The sequence below is a fragment of the Acanthochromis polyacanthus genome, chromosome 10 (assembly GCF_021347895.1).
Source record: "Acanthochromis polyacanthus isolate Apoly-LR-REF ecotype Palm Island chromosome 10, KAUST_Apoly_ChrSc, whole genome shotgun sequence".
NCBI classification, from domain to species: Eukaryota; Metazoa; Chordata; class Actinopteri; family Pomacentridae; genus Acanthochromis; species Acanthochromis polyacanthus.
In genome coordinates this window covers 7468235-7483188 of record NC_067122.1, presented here as the reverse complement: position 1 = coordinate 7483188, position 14954 = coordinate 7468235, and the positions used below count along the sequence as shown (strand labels likewise).

At 41.9% G+C, this 14954-nt stretch overlaps 1 protein-coding gene across 3 annotated transcripts; it reads right to left on the bottom strand.

Annotated features, from left to right (window-relative positions):
- Positions 1-1961: 1961 nt before the first annotated feature.
- Positions 1962-14534, bottom strand: tlx2 (T cell leukemia homeobox 2). 3 transcript variants are annotated; one of them, XM_051954975.1, is made up of 5 exons: positions 13367-14534; positions 6591-6803; positions 5761-5998; positions 2869-3049; positions 1962-2354 (listed from the first exon to the last, which is right to left on the bottom strand). In XM_051954975.1, the coding sequence occupies exons 1-5, from the start codon at positions 13875-13877 to the stop codon at positions 2343-2345; spliced, it is 1155 nt and encodes a 384-aa protein (XP_051810935.1). In that variant the 5' UTR covers positions 13878-14534; the 3' UTR covers positions 1962-2342. The 3 variants fall into 3 exon arrangements, with proteins under 3 accessions (XP_051810935.1, XP_022045411.2, XP_051810936.1); XM_022189719.2 differs by lacking the exon at positions 1962-2354 and having other exon boundaries at positions 2818-3049; XM_051954976.1 differs by lacking the exons at positions 1962-2354; positions 6591-6803 and having other exon boundaries at positions 2818-3049.
- Positions 14535-14954: the final 420 nt, after the last annotated feature.

Sequence of the window (14954 nt, the reverse complement as noted above, 5' to 3'; positions counted from 1 at the left end):
AATCTGGTGCAAAGTAGCCAATAAATACACAAATAAATAGCCCATGTGTCTTCTCAGAATTCAGACTTGCAATGTTTCCAGTTCTAAACTCACTGAAACATCAACAGCTGCCTGATAATGCCATAAATGTTTACTGCATTTTTCAACAGTGGAAACAACTGATGGGAACAGACAGAGCGTGACACGGAGCACAGCACGGTGTATGTGGCGGAGAGTGTTTTTTTTTTGGTGGCCCTGTTCAAAACAAAGCTCTTGATAGGAAGTCTGATATACCCTGAGCCTTTAGCTCTTGTTCATCTTGTGTGGTGACATTTTATTGGATAAGGACAGGGCTCTTTGGGTAGCGAGAAAAGAAAAAAAAAACAACACAGCCATGACAGGAGAGGGGGGAAAAAATCTTTAAGCACCTGTAGTAAAACACAATGCACCGTTTTGTAAACAGTAAAGGCAGGAATTTTTCTAAAATGAGCCAAGTCACGTCTTCATGGCATCTGAGACAGAGAGATGAAAGCAGCAGGCAGCGGAGGAAATGGGGGTTGAGGAGGCGTCACCTGGAGAACGGCCTGTTCTTGACAGGATCCCAACCAGGCAAGACGCCCTGAAAACTGACTAAATGTTGGCACTATGTCTCTGAGAAAGCGCAGGGCTGTTGGGGGTGGCTGAAGTTGCAGACAGCTGTTTCGAACCGTATCGCCACACTGCTCCGAGTGAAGACTTTTTTAGGTGGTGTCGTGATATTTATACAGAACTTCACCCTGGAGTTTGCGAAATGCAGCTCTTGCGATCGGTATTTGTCAAGAGCAGGTACCGCCAACCAAAGTTATGCTCACAGTCCAGTGAAATCAAGTGATTCCCTGTCAAGGAGAAGAAGTGGGGCGCAGCAAGGCTCATCTCCTATGACGTTCACGGTGTTGAAGGCTCATTTACGAGCAAGGAGCCTGAATGATGTGTTTACTGCACTTCTATAGGTCGTTTTTGTTATGACTCGGGTGATAAGCACTTGCATGATAGGCTGGATGTGGTGATAACAAATGTTTACGACTGTCTGGTGTCTAGGTGGCCGTGAGTCACATCAACAACAATGAACGCCACAGCGAAAATGTTGTGGAAGCAAAGATCTGAGATGTTTTTTGAAAGAGCAACCTTAGCGGACAGTTGCAGAAACCCAACTTCGTCAACCCGACTCATTCAGTTCTTGAGGCGATAGAGTGTAGACGGATTCTTCGCTATGCCTGACCAGCTCATTCATCTATTAGAGCTGTTTTTCACACTATGCAAGAAAGAGGGCACCAGAAGGGTCATTAAAGAAGAACTGCAACCTTTGACAGTTTGAGCTCTGTGCTGACTGTGTGCACACTCTAACGGGAGTATTGGAACGGTGATGGACTACCTTGATGAGTCACACAAGCTAAAAAGCAAACAAACCTGGTAATATCCTTTTAATTTGTTCCTGGGTTTCCTCCTCTAGCCACTGAACAAATCGTCCGGCAAAGTGTTCCGCTAAAATTACTGGAATAAAACAAAAACAAAACCAGACTCCTGCCTTTCATACGTTCACTTGGCGGATGCACAACTTGTACTTTCTCGTGTACTCTCATTCTAATTTGAGCTGGCATCGGTTTTCAAACCTTTATTTATCCAGGGAGAGTTTTGCTGAGCACGCTTGCTGTTTTTCGGCAACGCCCTGCTTCACATTCACACACGGGAGCTGTAGTCATCAGTTTTTATGGACAAAAAAAAGAGGTATTGCATTGTCCTTCTGATACAATTCGATGGTATCTTACCTTTGGGTGGTTTGAAACTTTAATGTGTAATCATAGCCAAATCCCACGAGGCTAACTACCTCAGTAAAATCATAAAGTAGGCCTATTATTGCACCGTTTTCATAATGGTGACAAAACAGCAAACAGGCAGTGAGTGAGAGCCCGGCAACATAAAAAGAGGCAAGAAAAACAGAGAGGTTTGTCATCTTTTCAAAAAGTCACAATATCATTTAATATAAAACACCTTTCAATTCAACATAATGAGGAATCCGTGATCAGGACTTTCACCAATCCACTACCACTTGAACACTGCGGCTGGGGAGGAGGTCCACCTCGACAGCGGCTGACTTCAGCGGTACTTCCGAGTGCACACAGAAAAGGGTTGAAACATGCATTTACTACATTGTACAAAGTCAAAAGCGAAAAACAGGAGGTCTTTTTTTTGCCATTATCGGCAGAGAGTCTCTGCTGCCGTGTGGGGGATCCAGAGGCAAAAGTGAGGACAGTCTTGATAGTTGGGCATGTACAGAGGTGTCCATTTGTTTCCTGGCACTTAGGGATAAAGTGCCCTCCTCTCTTTTAGACCGACAGCTGAAGGGAAAGCGGAAACTTGGTGTGAGGCAGGAAATGACTTAACACACTTCAGATATTTAAGATAACACTTGTAGACTTGCTTAATTCTGACAAAGAGCAATGTAAGTGCGGCTCCTGAGCTGTGAAGTCCGCACACAGTGTTTTGTAGGCCTCGGCTGTAACAGAAAGCTGTCTCTCTCTCTACAAAACGCTCCCACACCATGTTGCTGGTAACGATCAATGAGTGAGGAAACACAATGTCCATTCAAAATGTTAGTTTTTTTTTTTTTTTCCAAAGACAGCATCATTCTCCTGTATCTACGATATCCCAAAATGGTGCTGAGTTTCTGAACGTCAGACACGTGAGAGACAGACTCGAAGAAATTCCTGTCTTTTGTCCATTCACACTGTCGACTCAGCTTCGTCCCTCCCTCTGTCTTTTTCCCCTCCCTCCTCTCTCTCTCTCTCTTCTGAACACACACACACTCATGCACGCTCACACTACAGATGCCACGGAGGTGACGGAGGTCACCTTATTGTCTTCTGCCCAGGGCTGCAGGTTCTGCAGGGCGTAGAGGGAGGAGTTGTGCAGGCAGAGCGGGTCCGGCTGCAGCGGCTGGCTCAACGTCTTCTGGAAAGCTTCCTGCTGAAGCTGCAGCATCAGCCGGTTGGCCTGCTGCCTCTCAGCCTCTCTCTCCTCTGCAGTCTGTCTCCTGGGTGGAAGAGGGAGACAAAAGGAGCAAAAAGGAGGATTTAAGACCAACATAATCGTTACTTTTATGGGGCAAAACATCCACTTGTGCCACACAGTAATGTCTGTCCTGTTTCCTAATGAAGAAGCAATAGAGCTTTCTCTTTCATCAAGACATATACTTCAGATTTTTAAAACACAATTAGAAATAAAATATGCCTGCTACACAAATGCTATTTTACAGCTTTTGTAATTTCTCTATTTTGTAAATTACTGGATTATTTAACTTCTTTAGCCTTAAAAAAACACATTTTACACCCCAAAAACTGCAAACTAGCCCTGTAGACATATCCAACCGGTGATGAGGAGTTACAGATATATACTGTAATGTTTCAATATTAAAAAGCCACAAGCCAAAACAGACAAAATACAGAAAAATGTCAACTTTCAAGATAAATATCTGCCTGTAGAATAACACCACTCTAATTAAAGCAACAGTCTGTTTCTACATGTGTTTAGAATTTTTTAAAAAGAGCAAGAAATAAACAGGATACTGATGAGACACTGGATTCTTAATGGTGTTAAAGGATATTTAGAGGCTTATTGTTGTCCCGGCCATCAGTGGAAGCACAGAAGTCACCGAGCGAGGAAGTAAAAGGAATAAAAATAAACCAAAAAAACAAGAACGCAATGCAAGAAACGGAGCGAACGGAAAAGCAGTTAGACATGTCTGAAAATGTGCGAATAAAACCTGTTTATTTGCAAATCGGCTGCTATTCCTGTATGTTTATTCAACACCTGTGCCAGTTACTTCAGCTTCAGACTACATGGCAGCTGATCGGGATGAATGACAGGTGCTGGTGAGGGAACGTGACTTACAGAGGAGGAGGAGGAGACACAGTTCTTGCCTTAAGGTGGAAAGTTACATCTGTTTTTTTTTTCTTCTCAGAGCAAGACACGTTAACAGTAGCACACACACACACACACACACACACACACATGTCCTGAATATTCTGTCGGTAGGTGCTGATATCACCATTTGATGTGTTGAAAAGTGGCTCGGATGTGTGTTTTCTTGACGTGCGAATTGAGTCCTTTTGATGGAAAAGTTGCAGTTAAGTTGGAAAGGATCCAGAGAAAAACACTTGCATTTTTTTTCTGAATCAGGACACTTAGCGGCTGAATGATTATAAATAACAGTGAGCTGAGAAGGTATTTTTCAGAATATGTGAGTCCTTAATTAGCTCAAAATTGTAACTGGAGTCGACATTTTTATTTCTCCTTAGTCGAAGTTATGTCAGTTGACCATTTTCTTATCTATATGTGCAAATTTGAATCCAAAATGTTGAAAAAAAAAATCCCCTATCACCATTACAATCTGTCTTACATAGAACAGCCTATGATGCATGACAAGCCGTTGTTGAAATCAACGGCGAAATACGAATGGCAGGTAGCAATCCCAAGCAGAAACACACCTCTAAAACACTCTTTCATGCACACCAACCTCCATCCATTAGCCACACATTATTGTTAACAGCATTATCATAATCCGATTCCCCAGCTGTTGATTTGATCATCCTCTTGTTACTAGCGTAGTCGTCACGCAAAGACATCCCTCATGCTCATCCTATCAGGTGCACACTACAGGGAAATGGCATAAATCTCAGCAAAAGTAGGAAATCAGAAAAACGAGTTAAGCCAATTCCCTTGTTACTCGTGACGTGCCGTTCCGTCCTGGCTCGTGTGGCGTTTTATTTTAAGGAAATTCATTTTTATTACGCCCTTCAGTGGCTTATTGTTTTTCTGCTGTGTAACGTAACGTGGCGCTAAATGCTCCTTTTTCAAACCGACTCTTTATACTGGATATTTATTTAAAGCTAAAAAGGCAATAAAGAGATGTAAAAATGCTAACCGAATCAAGTTTTGAAATGCTTTCTATGTGTATTAAATACAAAACTCCTTCTAAAAAGCTTCAGGGCCATTTAAACATTAAAACCCTTAAGGTAATGACTTAAGGCAATTTAGCTGTTGGTAATATGCTTTTGAAATATGTGTCCTGCCCCTTTAACTAAGGGCAGGGCATCTTAATTTGATTTCCTACTCATTTACTTCCAAATGGCTATAAACAACAGTTAGAATGAAGTGAAGGAGTGTGTGTGTGTGTGTGTGTGTGTGTGTGTGTGTGTGTGTGTGTGTGTGTGTTTTTTCTGTCTATGGACTTGGCAGTCAATTCCTCCTGTGAGTGTTTCAGTATTGCTTTGGACAGCAGGTTTCTAAAAGGCCTTTCAGGAGGCTCAGGAGTAATTGTGCTTGGTCAAGTGAACTGGCCTCGACTGGCAGCTAAGCTAAGCAAAATAGGTGTTGTGTTGTACAACTCCTTGAATGCTTCAGCTGTGGGCCGTTTCACTTGCGTTTAAAGTAAGACGCCGGTAAGCATTTTGGATGCAAGTGGAAAACAGAGACACATTCAGTGCTGTCAATTTATGGCACAAGAAGAATTGTAAGGAGTGGCTCTTCTGAGATAACACGCTGCCCTCATAAAGTCAAACAGCCTCTGAAAAATCCACCAAGGCCTGTTTATTTGTTTAAGTAGATCATGTGGGGGGAAAAAATAGCGATAAGGCATGTGGAGGAAAGGATTATGATACATTCGTGTTGCTATTTTCTACTTTCATACCAGAGAACGGCACCAAATAACACCCAAAGTGAGCCGACAGCCTGCTGTAGTCTTACCGCCATTTTGTCCGTCTGTTCTGAAACCAGGTCTTAACTTGTGCATCCGTCATCTTCAGAGCTTTGGCCAACGTGGCACGCTCAGCCGATGCCAGGTACTTCTGCCGGTGAAAACGTTTCTCCAGCTCGCAGATCTGCACACGGCTGAAGGAGGTGCGAGGCTTTTTCCTCTTTGGCGGCGTCCGGTTTTGGTACGGGTGGCCGATACGACGGGTCACGGAGAAGGGCGAGAGGGCAGCTGAAAGGAAGAAGAGGATTTATTTAGCTTTGAGGACGTCTGAATGCAATATTTCTAAAGATTACAGATTTATATCCATCAGTATGGGTATTTAATTCCATTTTCTTAAACATAAACATATTACTTCTTAGTTTTTCTTTGTACACACTAATATTATAAACACAATTTTGTTTTCCAGTCCTCAGTCAGATAAAAGTATTCTCCATTTTGTCTTAGTTCTGGAAAAGCCAGTGTGTTTGGAGAGTCTAACAGAAGGCCCAGAGGCTGCCAATTGAAGAAGACAAATGTAATTACAGCTACACTTCCCGTGCCACATTTAGATTTATTTCAAAAGCACGTTGGATTGTGCAGTAGGAAGTCCAAGAAAAAAGTAATTGAGGGACAAGCGGAAACTTGGTATTCCAAAAATAACTGAAAGGAATATATTGCTTGCAGAAAGTCATGAATTATCCTCTTAGATATAAAAGACAAGAAATGGAACAAATAAAGATTTAAACTTGCTTTTACATTTCAACAAGAGAGATGCTCTAAAAAAATTAACAAATGGGTGAGGTTTGAAAAGTGACAGGTAGGGGGAGGGTGGGTGACTCACCTGGGCAAGCCCCCTTTGGGAACGGATAGTCTGCTAGAAGGCCATTGCCGTCTCGCAGGTGAGCAAGCTCGGGGTAATAGCATTTGGCTAATGTCTCCACCGTGCTCCAGACAGGGACCCTGCCGATGTCTCCCTTGGGGAGAGGACAGAGGGACCCGGCGGCCCCCGGGCCCCCTGTGGCCTCTCCGGCTCGGCTCTCCTCTGCCTGCTCCCCTAAAGGAAAGGGAGACACAGTGAGGTCCCACATCTGGAGCACAGCAGCAGCAGCAGCAGCCGCCGGGCGGACACTGACGCACAGCAGCTAATCACATGAAGGAGGCCTAAATGATGAACAGAGTCTACTTTAATGTCATTTACTGTGAGTCCTATAAGTTAGCGTTTGGAGATGTTTTGCTACAAGATGAGATATCTGCCATTCAGAAAAAAAATAAGTGACAACTAGCAGGGATACATCAAGCACATGCTGCTCAGTCAGAAACAGGCAATCAGGTTCATCCACTCACAATGCGATGAGGCTCTGTAAGTACTATTCACAGACTAGCATAAAACGATTATGACCTAACAAAACACGATTTAAAGAGTCTGGAGAGTACTTTTATGATTTTTCCCCCCCATCAGAACAATCACATTTAAACATATTCAGTATTTGCACATAATATCTTCCATACAACATGAACCAGTTGTCATTAATGCTATAATCCTATTGCAAAAATATACAATTTCTTGCATATTGTCATCATTTTTGCAGAACAGACCACAGTAATTCTCTAGACCATAAAAAAATATACACTGCTGCTCAAAAGTTTGGGGTCACCCCGGTAATGTCATGTTTTCCGTGAAAACTCACACTTTTATTCATGTACTAACATAACTGCACAAGGGTTTTCTAATCATCAATGAGCCTTTCATCACCATTAGCTAACACAATGTAGCATTAGAACACAGGAGTGATGGTTGCTGGAAATGTTCCTCTGTACCCCTATGGAGATATTCCATTAATAATCAGCTGTTTCCAGATACAACTGATCATATTAACAATGCCTAGACTGTATTTATGATTCACTTAATGTTATCTTCATTGAAAAAAAAAAAAGCTTTTCGTTCAAAAATAAGGACATTTCTAAGTGACCCCAAACTCCTGAATGGTCGTGTATGTGTGGGTGTGTTGCTGAACAGTATATCGTCTTTTCAGTTGCTTTGTCATTGTGCCTTTTCAGAATTCTGAATTGCACAGAGTCACTGTGAGAGTGTACATTGTGTTTTATCTTCTCCCTGAGCCTCACTGCCTGGTGGTTCACTTTCGCGTGCCGGGTATTAATAACAACTTATCTTCTGCATCATAAAATATCTATGAATCCTGTCTATTTTGTCAGCCATGGGTAAACAGAAGATCGATAAATGTAATGAGATCGTTGGCCATAGATCCACTCCCCAGCCACATTCTCATTTTGAAGCCGAATGGAAATCAACAGCAGAGAAAAAGAAGGAAAAAAAAAAACAGTTTGTGTCTCCTTCTCTCCCTCTGTCTGTATCTTTGTGTCATTCCTCCCCAGCAAGCTGTTTTGCCTGCTGTCTTACAGGGTGTTTATTTGTTTTTGTTTTGTCAGAAAAGCTCACCAGGAGCCAAAATGAATATGAAAACATCTGCATAGGTGTCCCCTGAGAGCTGCGTGCTGCCGCTGCTCTCAGAGTTTTAGCGACCTGAAAATTCATTTGCTATACAGACGATGACAATTTGGATGGAAAATGGAACATGAAGCTATTACGCGCTCGGCAGTCATTTCCAGGGAGCTGCCAGTGTCCCCTGATGGTGCTGAACATGAGTGCCAAATTGAGGCGTACGCAAGCAAATGATTTGTAAAGTAGAGATGAACAGCTTCAGCGTGCTGATACAGTAGGTCATGTAAAGTTAACATCACCAAGGTGGAAATTAGCAGCACAGATTTAGAGTTGCAAACAGAAAACACGCCCCTTTTCCCAAGCTTTTGCAGTGATTTTACAGTGACTGCGACTTCTCTTCCTTTCCTCTCATTATTATTTTTAATCTTCTGTAGTAATATTGTTATGACAATATTATCAGGTATCACATTATGTGTTCCTCTGATGCTCAATAATAATAAAAATGGTAATGGTACCCCTCTAATATTCCTTTTGGGACTTGGACAGACATCTGTGGTATTTAATCATGAGTTTATAATGACAAAACCCCCATGATATTGCTATAATATTCCTATAGGTGCTCAGAGTGGACCGTAGCGCCTCCATGGCCCTTAATACTGAGTTATAGCGACCTTATTGGACTGCATGGGATGTTTTTAAATCTCCTGTGATTCTCTAATATATATACACAATTCCTCTAATATATACAACATAGATGGAAACATGTAAGTGGTCACTTTTGGATGGCGAATCATTTCCACAGAGAAAGAGAAAGAGAGAGAGAGAGAGAGCAGGCCTGCTGTTGCTCCCAGCGGCAGGTCTGGCTAAATAATACTGCATTAGATGGCTATTTCAGGCCATCTGTGGGCTAACTAATGGGCCAGGCACATACAGGCACTTTCAGAGGCAGCCCAACATGCAGCAGGACCCACTGGAGCTGCCAACTGCAGCAAGGGCAAAACACTGAGAAATCTATGACCCAGCAGAGGCTATGGACACTGCTTCAGTCATGCTGAATGCTTTAAGTGAAGGTTATAAGATTCAGACCTTTTACTTTAAGGTTTGCCCATTTATGTGACTGTTGACACTGTAAATGTTGAAAAAAAAAAAAATCTGATAGATTTTAAACCAGCCACAATGAAAAGAGAGTCTCTGCTCTGCTCCATCCTGACTAAATAATAGGAATTACAATAATCCTAAAGATGAAAAAATCTTGTATTTTTTGTGTCTGTGTCCTTATAAATTTGATTTTGGTAAATTTAGTGTCAGATTAATATAGAATAGCTGGGCAGTGTTGCATTAAAAGCCAAATACTATGTATAAGAAGGTACAAAATTAGGGCCCTGTGAAAAAAAACAAACAAGCAAACAAAGAAACATAGATTTATAGTCAGTATTTTAAGGTTTTTGGGATCTTTAAATATGTATGAATTGCACACAGATATTAAAGTATGTAATTTATAGCAAGAGAAAGAATCAAATCACTCCTGTACAGATTCCAAATAATTAAAAATAATAATAATACTGATTGCCATGGAAAATGTCCATATTTGATTGATCAGCGCTTCCAGTCAATAATTGTATTTTAATATAATAATTAATTCTATAATTATTAGTTTGAGTAAACAGCTCGATAAAACGGTTGAGAAAGTCATTTGTGTAGAAGCTGTAAACACTCCTGAGGTCAAGTTCCTCACAACTGATCGTTAAAAGATAAAAGAAAAATAAATAAGCACAAAAAAATCTCCCCATAAATAAAGAGAATGGAAAGAGGAGCCAACAAGTGAGCAAAAATAACCACAGAATGATTTGACTTTTTCTCCCCCCTTTCGTCGTATGAAAAAAAAAATGGGCAGGAATACTAAATCTGCTGCCCGGGTAACACAATTTAGCATAAGCATATCAAAAAATAAAATGCTACCGTGGAGAATATGTTTCCCATAATAAAACCACTTATACTTAATAACACTTCTCGGTGACAGCGCCTCCCTTCCCCACTGCGGATATTACCTTTGTAGCAATCTAATAAATATATCCGTGAAGGATTCTAAAGGGGATATTGAAATATAACATGAACATATATTGCTATTTATTACACTATACGGGACAAAAGGCAGAGACGCTGTGTTCTGTCACAGCGAGAATCAGGGAAGCGAAAGGAAAACGCACGACCAGCAGCGGCTCCAGCTCTCGAATAAAACCACATTTTTTTCTGCCCTGCTGCCATTAACTCCCAGACAGAGATTTAGAGGAGAGAAGAAAGGGGTTTAATTATGTTTTTTATTGGTGCTAGGTGGCCTATAGAGCTACACATGCTGCATTATAGCTGCGTTTATTGTCAAAATGCCCAAACGATGCGCATTATCCTGTGTCATTATTATTAGTAGTAGTAGTAGGATCACTGTTGTCGTTCTGAAAGTTTACAATCAGGGCGTGTATTTATCCATTTGCACCGATTCAGTCCACATTTAACAATGTAATTTTACATTTCTTGTACTTTAAAATTGACTTATCGATCATTTTTACGCACCAGAGTTGTTATTATGAATCATTATTACAGAGCACCCTTTATTTATTTAACAGACCCAGTCTGACATTTTGCTTTGTTCCAGGTTGTTTTTACGGAATCATAATGCTTTCCGAGCCTTGAGCTGATTTTAAAATAGACTGAAATAAAAATAAATCCTGAAATCATGTAAAAATAAAAATAAAAATCACATTTTTGAAGCAGAACGCACGGAGAGAAAAAAAACACAGCAGTGGCCACAACAATAAGTACACCACTACTATTACTGCTGCTAATAATAGTAGAAGTAGTATTAATAATAATAACAGCGTGAATTCTGTGCTGAAATCTGGAAAAATAATAATACAAATCCAGATTATCTCAACAACCGTGCGCCCCGAAGCTGTGCGTAAATACGGAGAGGAGTCAGTGATCAGCGTGAATCCAGCAGTAGGCGAAATAAACGGCTCCTCTTTCCACACCAGGATAATTGTTGCCCTTAACACCCCAAATCTTAATCTTTTGCGTCAGTCTGATTCGGCTTCCTGAGATTTATTACGTGAATTTGTGCCACACGAAGCATCCCAGTGTGAAAAACGAGAGTCTGTGGTGCAGTTTAACAGGTTTCGTTTACATCCCTGCAAGAAAAAAAAAAACATTGGAAAAAAAACATCCCCCATGAATGCCAGAGCTGGAAGCCTTTGGCAACATGTTTGGCTGTTTTTTTTTCTCTCTTTCTGTCCTCTGGTTTCAACTTGGAAGGCGAAGAGAAAAACAAGAAACAGGGAGAAAGATTTAAAATGGTGCTCTGCCCATCAGGATAGATGATAGTCCGTTTGATTTACGGCCTTTTATAGGAAACTGAGCGGGCTAAATCTGGCCTCCGTGTGTGTGTGTGTGTGTGTGTGTGTGTGTGTGTGTGTGTGTGTGTGTGTGTGTGTGTGTGTGTGTGTGTGTGTGCTGTAGCTGTAGCTGTAGCTGCTGCTGATCTTTGGCTGTGATCAATACGGAGCAAAGATATAAGCTGCGAAATAATTACAGCGACACAAAGCTGAGAGAAATTAAACGAGAGGCCCTCGGTGGCTATGAGTAAAATTGATAAGCCTATTTACACTGTATCTTTTTGCAGATGACATATCGTCCCCCAGTATTTAATAATTAATCAGGCAGAAAGAAGTGAATGGTGAATATTTAATGCGTGGAGAGGCGGGGGGCGAGCCTGCGCAAATCCATGATGTTCTTCATTTTCATCTTTAGAACAATGAGGTCAGGAGAAAAAAAAAACAGTGGAAGCACCCCTGGAAAGGAAATACTGCACGTTTCACCAACTAGCACAGCCAATTCTCACAACTGCACCACTGGATCTGTGCGTTTTTGTGCGCAATGGACACTTCTCCAAATTTTATCTAATGTTATTCTGTTGGAATTCCGTCTGTTTTAATTTACATTTACTGATTTATCATTAAAAATAAATGCAAATGTGTCTGTTTGAATTGGAAAGAGAATAGGGTAAGACTAAAAATGTAGTCAAAGGTGTGTGAGTGTGTGTGTTTTTCTAAAAAAAAAAAGGTTTAGGAGCAGGTAAGAAGGAATAAATTGGATTTATGTGACTCAAATTAGGGTTTAAGACAACAAAAAATATGAAAATACAGTGATTTTTTTCTTTTCAATGAAAAAATAGCTGGATTTTTTCTCTCCCTATTTTAGAAAAAGCAAAAAACGAGAGTATTAATTACAGAATTAAATAATAAACTCCAAAGTCCATACAGAGTGTGAGTACATTTATATTCTTATTATAGGTTTTTGGTGCGTCAGGACAGAATAAGGCAGAAAAAACGCAGCTACATTTGTTGTTTTTGTATCTTCGAATACATTTTCAAAAAGAAAAAAATCAAAAGAAAGAAACTGGACAGTCTGACTTGTAGAGAAGAATCTCTGTGAACCAAATCTTTTATATTTTTAGCCCCAAATAAAGTGAACCGAATATGTGATGTCTTTATTGTGCATAATTCACGAGCTTATATATGAATTGTGCAGGTTAATTTTGCAATTTACAAAATAATAATAACAATGTGTGATTACGCTGTGTTATCTAGAATTTAGGTTGTCCTGTTATTACTACTATGACTCATCTTCCTGCTTTCTCAATTGGCTCGCTGAAGAAGAAAAAAATCATTCATCCTCATGAAGAAACGGGGAACGTCGTTATCCGTCATCCGCAGTAAATGGAGAGTGATGGTCCAATACTGATTCATCAGCATGTCCGCGTCAATTTCTCCTCTCGTTTGTCAGGCTGCCCTTCCAGCGTAATAAAACCGACTCTGTGCGCGCATATATGATTCGTTATAGATTACAACCTAAAGATGAAATCATCAGCTCCACTTTGTTGGGCTATTAGGCCCGGTTCAGCCCGCACACTTCACCGCTCACAGTCTGCTTTACGCACAAAGGTCAGGAAATTCACTGTTTAATACACACAGGAACTGCCAGGAGGAAAATATCCAGCGTGCCTAGTTTTGGTCAGAAAGGTGTGAAATGTGTAACTCCCTGCTCTGTGTGTGTTCAAACATCAAAATATGGGATGTGTTTTTTTTTTTTTTTTTTTTTTTTACCTGTTAATCTGTCCTTGGCAAACCTCCTACTGCTCTCCATCCACGGAAAGGTGAAGTTCGCTGCGTTCCCCATCCCCATCCCAGGCACCGAGGGGATGCCGGGTCCGATGCCCGGCGGATGCGTGGAAGGGGGCGGATGAGGCGCGGCGGCGGCGGGCGGCGGCGGCGGAGGAGGCATGGGTCTGTGCGCCGGCACCCGAATCACCCCACCCGCGCCTCCGGAGTTCACGTTAACGTTCATATTCATGTTCATACTGACGTTCATGTTCATGTTGACGTTGTAGGAGCCGGCCAGACCCGCCGCCATGGAGCAGGCCGGGTTGTAGACGCTGTTGTAGCCGTTGCTGTAGACGTTGGGGGCCAGCGCGTAATCCGGGTCGCCGGTCCGGTTGGGCAGCATGCAGCCGCTGGACTGATCTGAGCTGTTGAGGATCTGGTCGATGCCGAAGCTGATGGGCTCATGCTGCTGCTGGTGCGTCTGGTTCACCTCCTCGATCCCGGTGTGCTCCATAGTTGCTGTCGGTGATGTGCTCGTCAGTATATTTGATCAGTGCACGGATGGATTTTGGACATATAGTAATTCACGTCTTGGGAAATAAAATGTCTGTATGTACGCTGAGCTGTTTTGTTTGTTTTCGAGCATCGACACAGGCCTGTTCTACTCCCAGGAAACCAATAACGTGTCCGGCGCTATCCAAAATCTTGCCATTATTTTTGTCCAACAGTGGGATCGGATGTTCCCTAAATTAAATGCCTATCCGTCGGGCTAAGAAAAAGCGTATCCATCTTTAACAGCGCGTTCTTTCCAAGTGAATTACACACAGGGCAGCCTAACAACAGCAAAAACAAGCGACGATGCCAAATGGTTATCCTGAGCAGCCTACTTACAGACAAAAATCCCTGATTTTGGGGGGAGGCAGCTCTCTGGAGAGACTTGATGCGCTTTGTTCGCCTACTCGGGCAGAGACGATCCATACGCAGGGGGCACGGTAGGATAACCAGGCTCGTCGCATCAGAAGGAAGCAGGAGGTAAAGCAAAACAAACCCGAAGAAGCGAAAACGAAGCGCTGACCTCGCAGGCGTGGATATTAATTGGAGGTGAGAGCGCGAGATGGCTCTGTTGTGCTGAATGGTCAAGTGCGTTTCAGCAGGTGAGACAGCCCTCTGCGTAAAAGCTGCCATTCGGTCCTCCAGCCAGCCCTCCCTCCCTCCCTCCCATCCTCCCTCCCTCCCTCCCTCCTCCACGGTAGGACAGTTGTTTTGCTCGGATGTCTTAAAGAAGCCGCAGCTTTCTGTGTTTTCCTGCAGCTTTTCTGGTGTTAAACTGGAGGTTTTGTGCCTTTTAACGGAGCGGAGGCCTTTTTTCAGTTCAAGTGGCATCCAGCAACTTTCACGTTAACACTCGTCTGCATATTTGAGATTTGAGAAATATGAAGTCGCAGAGTAGTTTTCGGTTTTGCATGTAGGTTATGTGGTTTTAAAGGCATGCAGATTAAATCATATTTTATCAAAATGAACCAAGGAACCAAAATTAACAGTGCTTTCTTTACGTAAAAGGGGCTTTCAAATTGAAGAAGTCTATGTGTTT

Excerpts from the sequence above, each read along its gene's own strand:
- tlx2 (XM_022189719.2), bottom strand. The coding sequence starts at position 13,877 with ATGGAGCACACCGGGATCGAGGAGGTGAACCAGACGCACCAGCAGCAG. Across the intron at positions 5,999-6,590 it reads CCCAAAGGGGGCTTGCCCAG|CTGCCCTCTCGCCCTTCTCC; the intron begins GTGAGTCACCCA and ends TCTTCCTTTCAG. Across the intron at positions 3,050-5,760 it reads AACAGACGGACAAAATGGCG|GAGACAGACTGCAGAGGAGA; the intron begins GTAAGACTACAG and ends TCTTCCACCCAG.